Raw genomic sequence first — 17091 nt, 5'->3', positions numbered from 1 at the left:
CGGGATCCGGCACACCGCTCGAGCCACCACCGAGCAGCAGCAGCAGTAGCCGGACCCGAGCAGTGGGTGAGCGCAGCGTCCCCTCCTCCGCCCGCGACACCCACAGACCAATGTTAGCTACAGACTGTACATGGAGAACCCACAGACCAATGTTAGCTATGGACTGTATATGGAGAGCCCACAGACCAATGTTAGCTATGGACTGTATATGGAGAGCCCACAGACCAATGTTAGCTATGGACTGTATATGGAGAGCCCACAGACCAATGTTATAGCCATAGACCGTACATGTACAGCTCACAGACAAATGTTAGCAACAGACTGTACATGGACACCCCACAGACCAATGTTAGCCACAGACTGTTCATGGAGAGCCCACAGACAAATGGTAGCCACAGACTGTACATGGACACCCCACAGACCAATGTTAGCCACAGACTGTTCATGGAGAGCCCACAGACCAATGTTAGCCACAGACTGTACATGGAGAGCCCACAGACCAATGTTAGCCACAGACTGTACATGGACACCCCACAGACCAATGTTAGTGACGGACTTTACATGGAGAGCCCACAGACCAATGTTAGCCACAGACCGTACATCTACAGCCCACAGACCAATGTTAGCCACGGACCATACATGGGCAGCCCACAGACCAATGTTAGTCTTGGAGCTAGTACACATGGGCTATTTTTTACATGGACCCCAGGTCTGGATGAGAAAAATGTAGGCAGCTCCTGTACTCGTCCACTATGTGGATGAAGCACATGGAGCTACAAGTGGAGCCAGTCATGCCCACAGATATGACTGGTCAGCAAAGATCAATACTGGTGTGAACTTATCCTAAATGGTATTGTTTCTGTAACATATTCATAGTTTCGTTCATGTTGAGGGGCAAACATAAAATTGGTAAGGCCACATCTAGAATATCGGATCCAGTTTTAGGCTCCACAGTTTAAAAAGGATATTCGGGAATTCTAATCAGTTCAGAGGCAGCAAATAGATTATTACAAGGAATGGAAGGCTTCCTACCTATATGATGAGAGGCAGGAAAAGTGGGGCTTGCTTATCTTAGAAAATATACGTTTCAGAGGAGGTCATCTATATATAAATACATGTGTGGTGCATGATTTATTCCTTCCAAAGGACCAGGACATTTATTACGTGTGGACGAAAGGCAATTGCAGCAGGTCAATAGGAAAGGGCTCTTTACAGTTAGAGCAGTCTAGAAATACGCAGCCTCGTTATTCTTTAACCACCATTAAAAGTTTTTGTGTAATGAGCAGTTTGTGCATCGGGACAGGACTGTGGGGGAGAGTCTGTGGAGGTGGGACTGTGGGGGAGAGTCTGTGGAGGTGGGTCTGTGGGGGCAGGACTGTGGGGGAGAGTCTGTGGGGGTGGGACTGTGGGGGAGAGTCTGTGGGGGTGGGACTGTGGGGGAGAGTCTGTGGGGGTGGGACTGTGGGGGTGGGACTGTGGGGGAGAGTCTGTGGGGGTGGGACTGTGGGGGTGGGACTGTGGGGGAGAGTCTGTGGAGGCGGGACTGTGGGGGCAGGACTCTGTGGAGGTGGGACCTGTGGGGGAGAGTCTGTGGGGTGGGACGGGACTGTGGGGGAGAGTCTGTGGGGTGGGACGGGACTGTGGGGGAGAGTCTGTGGGGTGGGATGGGACTGTGGGATGCGGGACTATGGAGGCAGGAATGTGTGGGTGAGACTGTTGGAAGGGTCTGTTGGTCAGAACTGTGGAAGCGGGACTCTGGGGTGGGCAGGACAGTGGGTTGGGTTTTTATCCCTGCCACGGCCTGTCAGCTGCCTGTGGTATAAGTATTTTCATGCTGTTTAAAATTCTGTGCTTACAGTCTCTCCTCGCAGTCCTGCCCACAGTACGTCCCCACAGTCCCTCCTCACAGTGCCCCCCCAGACCTGGCTCACAGTCCCACCCCACAGTCCCTCCTCGCAGTCTTGCCTCACAGTCCTTCCCCACAGACCCGCCTCACTGTCCCTCCCCACAGACCCACTGCACATTCCAGCCCTGCAGTCCATCCCCACAATCCTTACAACAAGACACCCTGTCTCTGTATGGGGAGAGGTGAGTGGACACCATTGCTGGGAGTGCTGTCTCTCTATGGTTAGAGGTGAGTGGTCCCCATCACTTGGAGTGCTGTCTCTGTATGGGGAGAGGTGAGTGGTCCCCATTAAAGGGAGTGCTGTCTCTGTATGGAGAGAGGTGAGTGGTCCCCATTACGGGGAGTGCTGTCTCTGTATGGGGAGAGGTGAGTGGTCCCCATTACGGGGAGTGCTGTCTCTGTATGGGGAGAGCAGAGTGGTTACCATTGCTGGAAGTGCTGTCTCTGTATGGGGAGAGGTGAGTGGTCCCCATTACTGGGAGTGCTGTCTCTGTATGGGGAGAGGTGAGTGGTCACCATTACTGGGAGTGCTGTCTCTGTATGGGGAGAGGTGAGTGGTCACCATTGCTGGGAGTGCTGTCTCTGTATGGGGAGAGGTGAGTGGTCCCCATTACTGGGAGTGCTGTCTCTGTATGGGGAGAGGTGAGTGGTCCCCATTACTGGGAGTGCTGTCTCTGTATGGGGAGAGGTGAGTGGTTACCATTGCTGGAAGTGATGTCTCTGTATGGGGAGAGGTGAGTGGTCACCATTACGGGGAGTGCTGTCTCTGTATGGGGAGAGGTGAGTGGTCACCATTGCTGGGAGTGTTGTCTCTGTATGGGGAGAGGTGAGTGGTCACCATTGCTGGGAGTGTTGTCTCTGTATGGGGAGAGGTGAGTGGTCACCATTACGGGGAGTGCTGTCTCTCTATGGGAAGAGGTGAGTGGTCCCCATTACGGGGAGTGCTGTCTCTCTATGGGGAGAGGTGAGTGGTCCCCATTACGGGGAGTGCTGTCTCTCTATGGGGAGAGGTGAGTGGTCCCCATTACGGGGAGTGCTGTCTCTCTATGGGGAGAGGTGAGCGGTCACCATTACGGGGAGTGCTGTCTCTGTATGGGGAGAGGTGAGTGGTCACCATTGCTGGGAGTGTTGTCTCTGTATGGGGAGAGGTGAGTGGTCACCATTACGGGGAGTGCTGTCTCTGTATGGGGAGAGGTGAGTGGTCACCATTGCTGGGAGTGCTGTCTCTCTATGGGGAGAGGTGAGTGGTCCCCATTACGGGGAGTGCTGTCTCTCTATGGGGAGAGGTGAGTGGTCCCCATTACGGGGAGTGCTGTCTCTCTATGGGGAGAGGTGAGTGGTCACCATTACGGGGAGTGCTGTCTCTCTATGGGGAGAGGTGAGTGGTCCCCATTACGGGGAGTGCTGTCTCTCTATGGGGAGAGGTGAGTGGTCCCCATTACGGGGAGTGCTGTCTCTCTATGGGGAGAGGTGAGTGGTCCCCATTACGGGGAGTGCTGTCTCTCTATGGGGAGAGGTGAGTGGTCCCCATTACGGGGAGTGCTGTCTCTCTATGGGGAGAGGTGAGTGGTCACCATTACGGGGAGTGCTGTCTCTCTATGGGGAGAGGTGAGCGGTCACCATTGCTGGGAGTGCAGTGCCCTGAGCCGTCAGCAGGACTCCCTGTCTCGGTCACCTCAGATCTCCCGCCTCAGTGCCCTCGGTGCCGCCCCCAGCAGTTATATACCGCGGCTGCCGCTGTCCGCTGTGCTGTGTGCGGTGCCGGGATGGGCAGAGCTGCTGTCGCCGCCGGGCTCCTCACTCCCTGACCTGCAAGTGATACCCAGTGCGGCTGCAGTGCGGCTCCAGTGCGGCTCCAGTGCGGCTGCAGTGCGGCTCCAGTGCGGCTCCAGTGCGGCTCCAGTGCGGCTGCAGTGCGGCTCCAGTGCGGCTGCAGTGCGGCTCCAGTGCGGCTCCAGTGCGGCTCCAGTGCGGCTCCAGTGCGGCTCCAGTGCGGCTGCAGTGCGGCTCCAGTGCGGCTCCAGTGCGGCTCCAGTGCGGCTGCAGTGCGGCTGGGCGATCTCCTTCCTCCATGGGTTCAGAGGTGGATTACATTATTATGTGGGTGAATACTACAGAAGCAGATGACCTGGCCGAGGTAAGAGATGCGCGTCCATCACTGAGAAGCGCTGCGCCTGCACCGAGACTCCCGGAAACTTTTTTCTTATGGGACGAGCAGCGCAGCCCCAATAATATAACCGGGTCCCAGCAGCCCCCATAATGTGACCGGGTCCCAGCAGCCCCCATAATGTGACCGGGTCCCAGCAGCCCCCATAATGTGACCGGGTCCCAGCAGCCCCCATAATGTGACCGGGTCCCAGCAGCCCCATAATGTGACCGGGTCCCAGCAGCCCCATAATGTGACCGGGTCCCAGCAGCCCCCCATAATGTGACCGGGTCCCAGCAGCCCCCATAATGTGACCGGGTCCCAGCAGCCCCCATAATGTGACCGGGTCCCAGCAGCCCCATAATGTGACCGGGTCCCAGCAGCCCCCATAATGTGACCGGGTCCCAGCAGCCCCCATAATGTGACCGGGTCCCAGCAGCCCCATAATGTGACCGGGTCCCAGCAGCCCCATAATGTGACCGGGTCCCAGCAGCCCCCCATAATGTGACCGGGTCCCAGCAGCCCCCATAATTTGACCGGGTCCCAGCAGCCCCCATAATGTGACCGGGTCCCAGCAGCCCCCATAATGTGACCGGGTCCCAGCAGCCCCCATAATGTGACCGGGTCCCAGCAGCCCCCATAATGTGACCGGGTCCCAGCAGCCCCCATAATGTGACCGGGTCCCAGCAGCCCCCATAATGTGACCGGGTCCCAGCAGCCCCATAATGTGACCGGGTCCCAGCAGCCCCCATAATGTGACCGGGTCCCAGCAGCCCCATAATGTGACCGGGTCCCAGCAGCCCCCATAATGTGACCGGGTCCCAGCAGCCCCCATAATGTGACCGGGTCCCAGCAGCGGTCACACTCGGACACCTGCAGCGCTCATCCGGGCGGGGAAGGATGGACGTGCGGCTGATTGTGGCCGTAATCTGGGGCAGTAATCATGGGTCCCATCCCGGGAGCCCTGTGTATCGTCTGCATTGTGACTATCCTGTGTATCGTCTGCATTGTGACTATCCTGTGTATCCTGATAATCGCTGCCCTCGTTTGGTTTGATAACTGATCAGTAGAGAGATCACATCCTCTGAAGAGAAGAAACTCTCATCTGTTTCATCAGGACTTTATACAGGAGTTTAATCAGCAGATAACAGTGACACATTTTAGAGATAAATACATGGATAGATGATAGATAGATAGATAGAAGGATAGATATAGGGATGGATAGAGGGATAGATAGAGGGATAGATAGAGGGATAGATAGATAATTGATAGATAGAAGGATAGATATAGGGATGGATAGATAGAGGGATAGATAGAGGGATAGATAGATAGATGGATAGATAGATAGAGGGAAAGATAGATAGATAAATAGATAGAGGGATAGATAGATAGAGGGATAGATAGATAGATAAATAGATGGCTAGATAGATAGATAGATAGATAGATAGATAGATAGATAGAGGGAAAGATAGATAGATAAATAGATAGATGGATAGATAGATAGAGGGAAAGATAGATAGATAGATAGATAGATAGATAGATAGATAGAAGGATAGATATAGGGATGGATGGATAGAGGGATAGATAGAGGGCTAGAGGGATAAATAGATAGAGGGATAGATATACAGATAGATTGATTGATGGATGGAAAGAGAGTAAATAGATATCAGATAGATAAATAGAGAGATAGATAATAGATAGATATCAGAGAGATAGAGAATAGATAGAAAGAGAGATAATAGATAGATACTGTAGATAGAGAATAGATTGAACTATCTTTTTATCTCTGTCCATCTGTGTCATATCTATGACAAATAGGTAGATTTGTATGCGATATGGTGGATATACAGTATATATAGATGTATATGTATATAGCGTAGATAGATATACAGATAAGTAACTATGAGATGGATTAATATGAGATGTGTGAGCAGAAAGCAGAGGACATCTCATTACTCATCTTCTCCGCTGTTATCATCCATCCTTGTAGGGGTCGCTCTGGTGGGGTCACTGTTAGGGGCTCTCTATTTGTTGAGTTCTATGCTTTCTTCGCACACATTCCCATACACTGACTGAGGGTAATAATACAGCGTGAGATATTCTGACTATATCCGTACAGCCGGAGCCCAGAGGATGATTATATTCTGTAATTCTTCCTTCTTCTACAATAGCCTCAGACCTGGGCCATGTATCAAGAAACTTGTAGGGAGTGCAGGTTAAAATCAGCCAAAATAGCAGAAATGGGGCCAAAGTTATATAAAATAAAGTGAGCCTGACACCTTTCTGGCAATGCTGTTTAGATAATGAAGCCCAGATTGTAGTTGCTATGTAAGTAGGTCTATATTATGCACCGGAATATGTTACATTATAATAAATTAGGTCCATCATTGCTCTAGGGTTATCACAGTCATTTAGGACCTAAAGAGTCAGTATAAAGGTCGGCCTTGGCTTCTCCCACCTAATGGATCCACTTCTGCCTTTGGCTTTAAAAATACAAGTGTGAATCCGGTTTAAAATCAAGGCTCCTTTTCCCCAATGAGTGTTTTAATTGTGTTTTTTTTTTATTTTTGATTATTCCTGGTATTTGGCGTTGGTAAAAATGTATTGATAATCGTGTGAGTTACATGCGTTTTTAGTGCTTTTCACAGCAGAAATGCAGCAATAACGCAGATGTTTTTTTTGCCTGTGGATTTTTCACATCTAATGCAATTCTATGAGAAAAATCCGCACCTAAAACTCAGCGTACCCATAAGATAAACTGAAACACGCAGCGCAGGTCAATTTACAATGTGTGAAAAAAACACAGTGGGTGTGAGAGTTGTATAAATCCCATCCACTTTGCTGGAACCATAAAACACTGTTTTGTTGCTCAGTGAAAATACGTAGTATCAAAAACTCTCCATGGAAGCTTAATCTTAGGCCTCTGCCACTAGGTGTCACTGGGTCCCTGGTCCCACAGTGTAAGGCCTCTGCCACACACGTGAAAATCACGCACGTGCCACGAGACACGTATTTTCCTTGCGTGTTGCGTGTGGTAAGTACGTGTCTTCGGTACGTGTGGTCCACGTGTGTTCTCCATGTGCTATCCGCGATAACACACGGAGAACCGGTAATTTACATACTCACATGGTCCTTGCTGCTGTCCAGGGTACTGATCTTCGGCTCCAGCCACTCCCACTCCCCGCTGATGCTGCTTCCGGTTGAGCGGAGGGGTGGAGATTAGTGCCCGTGACATCTAGCCCACCTTCTTAACACTCTCATAATGAGCGCCGGCCGGCAGCAACTATTTACTGCGGAAGATTCTGCAGGGAAGAAGGAGGTGAGTATTTGTTTTTTTTATTTTATAATAAAGACACGTGTTTCTCCGGTGCGTGTCACACAGGACCGCATCCACACTACACCCGTGTGGTACGGGTGCGGGCCGTGTGACACCCGTGATGCCGGAGGATACGTGGACATATCGGCCACTTTTAAACACGCACAAACGTACAATCCACATGGACACACGTTCCGCGTGGATTTACGTTAATGTGCCTGTTACCATAGGGTAACATCGGTCCACGGGTGTACGTGTCTCCGGTACGTGAAAAAACTGCCAAACACATACCGGAGGCACGAACGTGTGACAGAGGCCTTAGAAACAGCAGTAATCCCATAATTTGGTGGAAACTACAAGTGCATCCGAATAAATTACAAGATCCTCAAAAAGTTAATTTATTTCAGAAATTCAATACAAAAGGTGACTTGCATATATTATATAGAGTCATTACACACAGAGTGATCTATTTCAAGTGTGTATTTCTGTTAATGTTGATGATTATGGCTTACAGACAATGAAAACCCAAAAGTCATTATCTCAGAAAATTAGAATAATTACCACAAAACCCTTTCAAACAGGCTACACAATCATGGGGAAGACTGCTGACTTGACAGATGTGCAGGAGGCAGTCATTGACATACTCCACAAGGAGGGCAAGCCACAAAAGGTCATTGCTGTATCCAAGCATATTAATGTTGAGTGGAAGAAAAAAGTGTGGTAGAAAAAGGTGCACAAGGAATTGGTATAACAGCAGCTTTGATAGGATTGTTAATAAAAGGCCATTCAAAAATTTGGGGAAGATTCACAAGCAGTGGACTGCTGCTGGAGTCAGTGCTTCAAGAACCACCACACACAGACGTATCCAGGACATGGGCTACAAGTGTCACATTCCTTGTGTCAAGCCACTCATGACCAATAGACAACGCCAGAAGCGTCTTACCTGGGCCAAGGAGTAAAAGAACTGGACTGTTGCTCAGTGGTCCAAGGTGGTATTTTTAGATGAAAGTAAATTTTGCATTTCATTTGGAAATCAAGGTCCCAGAGTCTGGAGGAAGAGTGGAGAGGCCACAATCCAAGCTGCTGGAGGTCTAGTGTGAAGTTTCCACAATCAATGATGGTTTGGGGAGCCATGTCATCTGCTGGTGTAGGTCCACTGTGTTTTATTAAGACTAAAGTAAGCGCACTTCATGCTTCCCTATGCTGACAAGCTTTTGGAGATGGAAATGTTATTTTCCAGCAGGACTTGGCTCCTGTCCACACTGCCAAAAGTACCAATACCTGGTTTAATAACCACAGTATCATTGTGCTTGATTGGCCAGCAAACTCGCCTGACCTAAACCCCATAGAGAATATATGGGGTATTGTCAAGAGGAAAACGAGAGACACCAGACCCAACAATGCAGAGGAGCTTGAGGCTGCTATCAAAGAAACCTGGGCTTCCAAAAGAAACCTCAGCAGTGCCACAGGCTGATCGCCTCCATGCCACTCCGCATTGATGCAGTAATTCATGCAAAAGGAGCCCCGACCAAGTATTGAGTGCATTTACTGTATAGACTTTTCAGTAGGCGCCAACATTTCTGAATTTAAAAGCATTTTTTCAGTTGGTCTTATATAATATTCTAATTTTCTGAGATAATGACTTTTGGGTTTTCATTGGCTGTAACCATAATCATCAACATTAACAGAAATAAACACCTGAAATAGATCACTCTGTGTGTAATGACTCTATATAATATGTTTGCCTTTTTGAATTATAAATAAATGATCTTTTTGAGTATATTCTAATTTATTGAGATGTACTTGTAACTACAAGGCTTGATATATAAAGAGTAAAACTTACAGTTTATACCTATAAAGGGACATCAAAATAGAGAAAGTCATGTGTAAACATAGGCATGATCGGCTAAGGTCACACACATGCCCTAAAGTACTGCAAAAGGCTTTCTGTTAGGATCCCTGAAAAATAGGATTGCAAGGAAATCCCAGCGGAGCCCAGACAGAGCCATTCAGTATTACAGAGTCACAACGGTCACTGTCTGGCCTCTGTAATTAACAGTTTTCATCTTTTTCAGTTCTGAACAGAAAACATGTTCTGCCACTATTTTGCTTATGTCTGAAAAAGATGAACACTTCCGGGGCGGAGGCCAAATAGAGCCCAAACTAATTCTGTTGGTGTCATAACAGTGAACAGCTCTGTCTGGGATCCTTTTTTCAGGGATCTCAACAGAAACCCCACCACCATGCTAAGCGTATGTGAACATAGGCTTATCAGTATAGATAACCGCAGCATGAGATCATCCCAAAATTACAGCCCATCATCGTTCTGATATGTGTTTGCATTCAGCCTCCAAAACTAATCTCAACACAGGACTTTTCCATATATTCCGGACTCTTCTGGAAAAACCACAATACTGCTTTTGCCTACAAATAGAAACCACCAATGTGTGTGAGGCCAGTGCCAGATATGACTCACTTTGGTCTGGGTAACATCTGTTAGTAAATTACTGTTTGGATCATCACCGGCCGCTGCTATAACTGAACTTATTCCTTTGCGTTACTTGATATTATTTTTATCGACAATATTTATTTCCTTAGCTCCGACATATTCCGCAGCTCTTTACAATTCAGAAGAGACAATTACATTCAGTATCGGAATTTACACTTCATTCATCCACTAGCATTGAGAACCCTGCTTAGGACCTAGGGCTGAGTGAAGAGGTGAAAGTGCTTGTTTTTCCCAATAGTCCAGCCCAGTAGAGCACACAAAGCTGCATGATCCGGTCCCCGGCCAGAATCTGTGTACAGGTATGAAGAGCCTGTAGTGTGTGGAGCAATGGCTGAATGTCAGTGTGTTATAGGTGAATAAATGGGACACTCCTGCAGTGACTTCTTCACAGGCTGTCTACCTGGTTTAGAGGGGTTTTCTGCTACTATGATATTGACATGTTCAATAGGAGCTGATTGCAGTACCCTTCTAGTCCATACACTATTTTTATCCAGCCTTTGCCCCACGCTGCAAACAACTGATCTGTGCTAGGTGTCAGACCCCAATGATCTGATATTGATGACTCTTCCAGGGGATAAAGTGAAGGAAAACCCTAATGGAACCTACTGGAAACTTTTACCCCTCCAAACCATTATTATGATTGTGCATCTCTTTAAAAGATAAGCCAGTTGATCCCTTCATGTCCCAAAATCACTGGTCCAGCAACTAGAATCGCATTTTAAAGTCTTGACGTGCCTTGTGGGGTGACGATGCACTTCTACATCTTAGCCTCATGCAGTATTTTGTACCATCGGCATCCCTGCATGTTCTCCGTCCACTCGGCAGGGACACCGACATACCGCCGAGGCTGGTCTGCAGTCTCTTCTGCACTATGCTGGGCCCTGCCGCGGTCCTCAGTTTCCAGGACCTGTGCACGCCACAAAGGTCTCTAACCTGTCCGTAAGCCAGGGGAGGTTGCTGCTAGGTAGGAAATGCAGCATGAGGCTGAGAAAGAAGAAGTGCATCCTCCCAGTGTACTTCCAGACACAGCTGATTTCTCCTCACTGGACCAATGCTTTGTTTTGTGTTACAAAAATCGATTGGTTTATATTTTAAAGGGCTACACAATCATATTAATGATTTGGAAGGATAACAATTTCTGACATGTTCCCATTAAAGGAAAAAGATCTGAGTTGCTGGCACCAACCGTGTTTCCGAGTATTTACCTTCCCACCAATTTCCCACAAAAGAAATGTATTTCAAATTCATAACACACTAGCAAAACCCCTTACAGGTTGCATCTGCCCACGTATAGATACATATAGTATATACATCTCCCAACAGATTATCCCAAAATCTGTACATTGAGTTGGTAGCACACAATGTCAGGACTTCAGAGCATCATTGAGATCATTGATGTACATTGAAGGAGGGCTGTGGAGTCGGAGTTGTTGTCCATTTTGGGGGAGTCGAAGTCAATATAAAATTGACCGAATCCGACTCCTAAAATATATAATAAATTGGGTGCAGCAGATCAATGCCGTATGTGATGAACTTTTTTTCATAAGAATTTGGGAAAGTTATGAAATGTCCTAAAAATGTTTGTTTTATTCCTGATCTAAGAATCTAGGCTTTTAGTTGAGATGAATTTTTGCTGCACTTCAGCTACATGATATAAGTAGTGATGTCACCGTTTTACTACAGTAAATTTACCACAAACATGAGTCATGTACAGTTGAAACCTGAAGTTTACATACACTATCCAAAAAGACACATCTGCATGTTTTTCTCACTATAAACCTTACCCATTTTAGTTCAATTAGGAACCAAAACTATTTATATTTGCCAAATGCCAGAATAATGAGAGAGAGCATGATTTAAGGCATTTTTATTACTTTTTGCAAAGTCAAAACTTTACATATACTAAGAGTAATATGCCTTTAAACAATATGGGACAGCCCATATGATGATGTCATGTCTTTGGAAGCTTCTGATAGGATTATTGACAACACCTGAGTTAATTAGAGACACTCCTGTGGATGTATTTTAATGCACACCTGAAGCACACTGCTTCTTTGTGTAGCACCATGGGAAAGTCAAAAGAAATCAGCCAACATCTCTGGTAGAGAATTGTGGACTTGCACAAGTCTGGTTCATCCTTGGGTGCAATTTCCAGATACCTAAAGGTGCTTTGTTCATCTGTACAAACAAGATGGGAATGTCCAGCTATCATACCGCTCAGGAAGGAGACGGGTTCTGTGTACCAGAGATGAACGTACTTTGGGCAGACATATGCATATTAATCCAAGAACAAAAGCAAAAGACCTTGTGAAGATGCTGGCAGATGCTGGTAAGATTGTGTCATTATCCACAGTGAAACAAGAAATGTATCAACATGGACTGAAAGGACACTCTGCCAGCAAGAAGCTATTACTCCAAAATAAACATAAAAAGACAAATTAATGTTTACAAATGTGCAGAGGAGCAAAAACCTTACAGTTTAGAGACATGTCCTGTGGTCTGATGAAACTAAAATTGAACTACAATTGATTGGCCATAATGACCATCGTTACATTTGGAGGAAAAAGGGAGAAGCTTTGAAGCTTAAGAACACCATCCCAACTGTGAAACATTTGGGTGGCAGCATCATGTTGTAGGGTTTTTTGCTGCAGGAGGGACTGGGGCACTTCACAAAAAAGATGGCATCGTGAGGAAAGAAGATTATTTGGCAATACTGAAGCAACATCTCAGGATATCAGCCATGAACTTAAAGCTTGGGAAGAAATGGGTCTTCCAAATGGACAATGACCCAAAGCATACTGTCAAACTGGTTACAAAGTGGCTTACGGATAGCAAAGTCAATGTTTTGGAGTGGCTATCACAAAACCCTGATTGCTGATGTATTGTACAGTGCTATTGAATTAATAGCGCTATTATTATCTCAATCCTATTGAAAATTATGGGCAAAGCTGAAAAGGCTGGTGTGAGCAAGAAAACCTACACACATGTCTCAGGTACACCAATTCTTTCAGGAGGAATGGGCCCAGATTCCTACCAACTATTATAAGAAGCTTGTGGAGGGAGATCTAAAACATTTGACCCAAGTCATACAGTGTAAGGGGTTCTCACATGAGAACAAGTAAGCTATAAGTAAGGACATGTAGTCCAAAACGCGTAAGCGTCTTCTACAAAAGTGCACCTTTTATGGTTTTATGACTTCACCTTTTTGGAATTTTTTTAAAGCATATGGAATAAAGTTGATTTTATTTTTACTTCAACTGGACGAGATGCTGGATTTTTTCTCCACAGACATGTCCTTTGGATTGCCTGGTATCTTTCCTTGCACCGCGCGGTCTTAAGGGTGCTTTACACGCTGCGACATCGCTAACGATATATCGTCGGGGTCACGTCGTTAGTGACGCACATCCAGCGCTGTTAGCGATATTGCAGCGTGTGACACCTAGGAGCGTCGATCAACGATCGCAAAAGCGTCAAAAATCGTTGATCGTTGACTTGTCGCTCCTTTTCATAATATCGTTGCTGCTGCAGGTACGATGTTGTTTGTCGTTCCTGTGGCATCACACATCGCTATGTGTGACACCGCAGGAACGATGAACATCTCCTTACCTGCGTCCACTGGCAATGAGGAAGGAAGGAGGTGGGCGGCATGTTCCGACCGCTCATCTCTGCCCCTGCTCTGCTATTGGGTGGCCGCTTAGTGACGTCACAATGACGTTGCTATGACGCCAAACGCACCTCCCCCTTGAAGGAGGGATTGTTCGGCGGTCACATGAAAAGGTATGTGCGTGTGACGCTGCTGTAGCGATAATGTCCGGCTACGGCAGCGATCACCAAATGTCGCACGAACGACAGGGGTGGGTGCTATCGCTAGCAATGTCGCAGTGTGTAAAGCACCCTTTATCTGGACTGAAAAAAAAAGCACTGTGTAAGGGCAGTGGTATCAAATACTAATGAAATGGATGGAAACTTTTGACTTTGCAGAAAGTAATAAAAATGCCTTAAAGCATTCTCTCTCTCGTTATTCTGGCATTTGGCAAATATAAGTAATTTTGGTTCCTAATTGACCTAAAGTCAAGGTTTATGTTGATTTCATGTCACATAGTGAGAAAAACATGCAGATGTGTCTTTATAGATAGTGGATGGAAACTTCTGGTTTCAATTGTATGAGGCAGTCTGAGTCGTGGAGTCGGAATCAGGGAAATTGAGGAGTTGGTGTCGGAGTTGGAGTAGGAGGTTGGGCTTACCGACTCCACACCCCTCTATTGAGGTTTAGAGACTCCACGCTATTCTTCAGCTTAGATAGTGGTGGTCATTGGGGGTCTGTGCTCAGGAGGATCCCAGATTACAGATCATAGACAAGAATGGTGTCCAAGTTACAGTCTTCTCCTTGTTACATATAACCTATAGTTTTTGAGCAGCACAACCAATCGCAAGTTATTGTTTGTATGCTTGTGTATTCTGCAATCTGTACAAGTTATATTTCCTTCTTATGTTGTAGGACTACACGTTAGTTTGCTATCAGTACAGATGAATACAGGTGTGATGTGTGTGTGCATCCGGTTTCCTCTAACTCATCAGTGCTCTCCTGTAGTGATGGGCGATCCCCTGATGTTCGGGATCGAGAGCCTCGCCCAAATGTTTTATAAAGATCGAGATCGGGATCGAGATAACGCAAACTTCTGTCCAAACACCGAACTTGGGCTTTACAGTTATGGGATGGAGTGGGGGGTGTAAAACAAAGAATATAGTTAATAATAAACATTGTAATTATACTTACAGCTTACGCCTCGCGTCCTGGCAGACTCTGTCTCCCGGCCGCTTCTGCTTCCACGTCCGATCATTGATGTGCCCCCGGGTAACCATCATTGCCTAAAGGACCTTCCATGACGTCATAGCCATGTGACCAATCTGGTGTGAATGTTGCACGGACATTGGATTACAGACTGGTCACATGGGTATGACGTCATCGAAGGTCCTGTTAACTGAATTTTGACTGTCACTGTGCGAGTGTCGCATCGCATCACCCGGCACGTAAACTCTCCCGACAAGAACGGGTCGGCTGCATGTATTTCCATGCAGCTGAGGCATTCCTGTCCAGAGAGCGTCAGGCCATACCGGCTGATACCGATGCGAGACGCAAGCGGAATCATCCCCTCACTGTCAGCCTGCTTCTCGCTTTGTACAGAGCGATGAAGCAGGCTGACAGTGAGGGCTGAGATTTACTACATGATACATATAGCATGTTTCCAGTATTTTGACCTGCGGCACTATTTACGTATGGAATTTGCCTTAAATAATATTGGTAATATTTTCCTTTTATTGCAGGTATACTATAACGTGAAATGGATACAAGTGGTCACTTCTATGCTAAGGTACAAGCAACAACATAAATAATGTACTGTGCAAAACATCAATATATGCCGGTTTAGTTTCATGGGTTTGTGCTATTGATCAAATAATCCATCAATCTCCTCTAGAATGTATTTACAATAATTGTAATATACAGTGGATATAAAAAGTCTACACCCCCCTGTTAAAATACCAAGTTTGTGTCAAGTAAAAAAAAAAATCACACCCAATAAAATAATTTCCTAACTTTTTCACCTTGAATGTCACCCATAACCTGTACATATCTAGAAGCAATCAAATTATTTTGACAAAGCTAAATTTCCGTGGTTGCAAGTGTGATTGCCCTCTTTGTAATTGGGGATGTGGTTGTGCTCAGAATTAGACAATCACATTTATATTCTTGTTACATAGTAGCAGTGCACAGCGGCCATCATTTACAGTGATTCTGATTAACCTCATAGAAAGATTAGTTGCTTTAGGATTTTCCTGACGTTTTCTTAGTTGCATCTTACAGCAAAAGCCATAGTCTGTAAACAGGTAACAACACAGCAAAGGGATCTGTCACACGGTGTTTGGCTTTAAACTTGCCAAGTGTCCTGGCGTCATCTGACGCTGTTCACACTGCAGAATTAGACACTCCACACTATGCTTTCTCTGGTGCTTATGAGTTACACAGATAGGCTCGGACATCCACCAGCTGAGTTCTCATTAGTGATCGGGTTTGCAGGAGTTAATTTCTGTTAGCCTGGTGGTTACCTCTTGGATCACATGTTGTGGGAGACCTATCACAGTTACTTCTCGCCTTTTGAAGCTGGAGGAGCCTAACGTTCCATGCCAACTATAGCTTTAGCTACCACCGGTCTGTGTGCTGTTGTATACCAGTCCTGCTGGTGATTGTAGTGCTTTGTGCGTGGAGTTGTAATGTAATATAGGCTGCCGGGTCAGCCATATCACCACCTAGAGGTGACTTTTTAGAAGACATGGCTCTTACCCACACAGTAAGAAAAATTCAGGAATCCGGCACAGCATCTTCATAAAAAAAAACTAATTTTATTGATCCATTAAAATCCAATAAAACAGACAAGACGCATTTCGGGACACCCTTGTTCACAATCCATCTCAATCACAATACAATTCCCCGTTTAAAAGCAGTAGGAAAGGGGAGGGGAATAGAAAAAAGTAGCAATTACCATTTAACATATGTAAATACACACAATAATAATAAACACATCTAAATACAATTTCAACATCAAGGTGTAAACACTCAATATAGACACAATAGATCATTTTAAGGTTACAGTATTCTGACCTCTACCAGTGGTAATGAAACAAGGTGTCTATTAAATGCAGCAAGACGAGATCTTTGAAACTATAAGCACTTTGACATTGAAAATATATTGGCAAACAGTTTAGTTTTCCATTATACAAAACAAAACAATTATTTGCAGAAATACTAACAGTCCGTTGTCCTCAGTGTCTTTTTCAATAATTAGTTTGATGTTGAGGTTACTATGTGACGCCCCTGGACTATCAGGTCGTCACAGGGTACTGCACGCTCTTTTCACTTAGTGCAGTATTCAAATCCCTCATGGTTCTGGGTCCCCATCTTACAGTGCTGCCTCCAATAGCAAATCAAATCCTATGAACACCCTGCACCACACCCACCAGACACACCAGTGGGCTTCTTGAGCGGAATAGGGTCGCCCACCTAGGGGTCAGGAAGGGAGGGTCAGGAGAGTGTCAGTGAAGTCAGTGAAGTGAAGGAGAGTGAAGTGAAGGGAAGTGAGGAGTGAAGTGGAGGAAGGAGGGAGCGGTGGCTCCTGAGAGTAGCTGTCTAGGTTGCAGGCGGTGTCTGGGCCTAGAGG

At 46.3% G+C, this 17091-nt stretch overlaps 1 protein-coding gene across 1 annotated transcript in view; it reads left to right on the top strand.

Moving 5' to 3' along the window:
* The first annotated feature begins 3875 nt into the window (after positions 1-3875).
* TMEM116 (transmembrane protein 116) overlaps positions 3876-17091 on the top strand; it is a 94954-nt gene continuing 81738 nt past the window's right edge. Inside the window, exons 1-2 of the mRNA XM_075323868.1 lie at positions 3876-4043; positions 15203-15249. Coding sequence (XP_075179983.1) covers positions 3978-4043; positions 15203-15249 — 113 coding nt within the window. The 5' untranslated portion in view covers positions 3876-3977. The remainder of the gene's footprint in view (positions 4044-15202; positions 15250-17091) is intronic.

The sequence above is a fragment of the Anomaloglossus baeobatrachus genome, chromosome 1 (genome assembly GCF_048569485.1).
Source record: "Anomaloglossus baeobatrachus isolate aAnoBae1 chromosome 1, aAnoBae1.hap1, whole genome shotgun sequence".
Taxonomy (NCBI): Eukaryota; Metazoa; Chordata; class Amphibia; order Anura; family Aromobatidae; genus Anomaloglossus; species Anomaloglossus baeobatrachus.
This window is presented reverse-complemented; position numbering and strand designations above follow the sequence as displayed.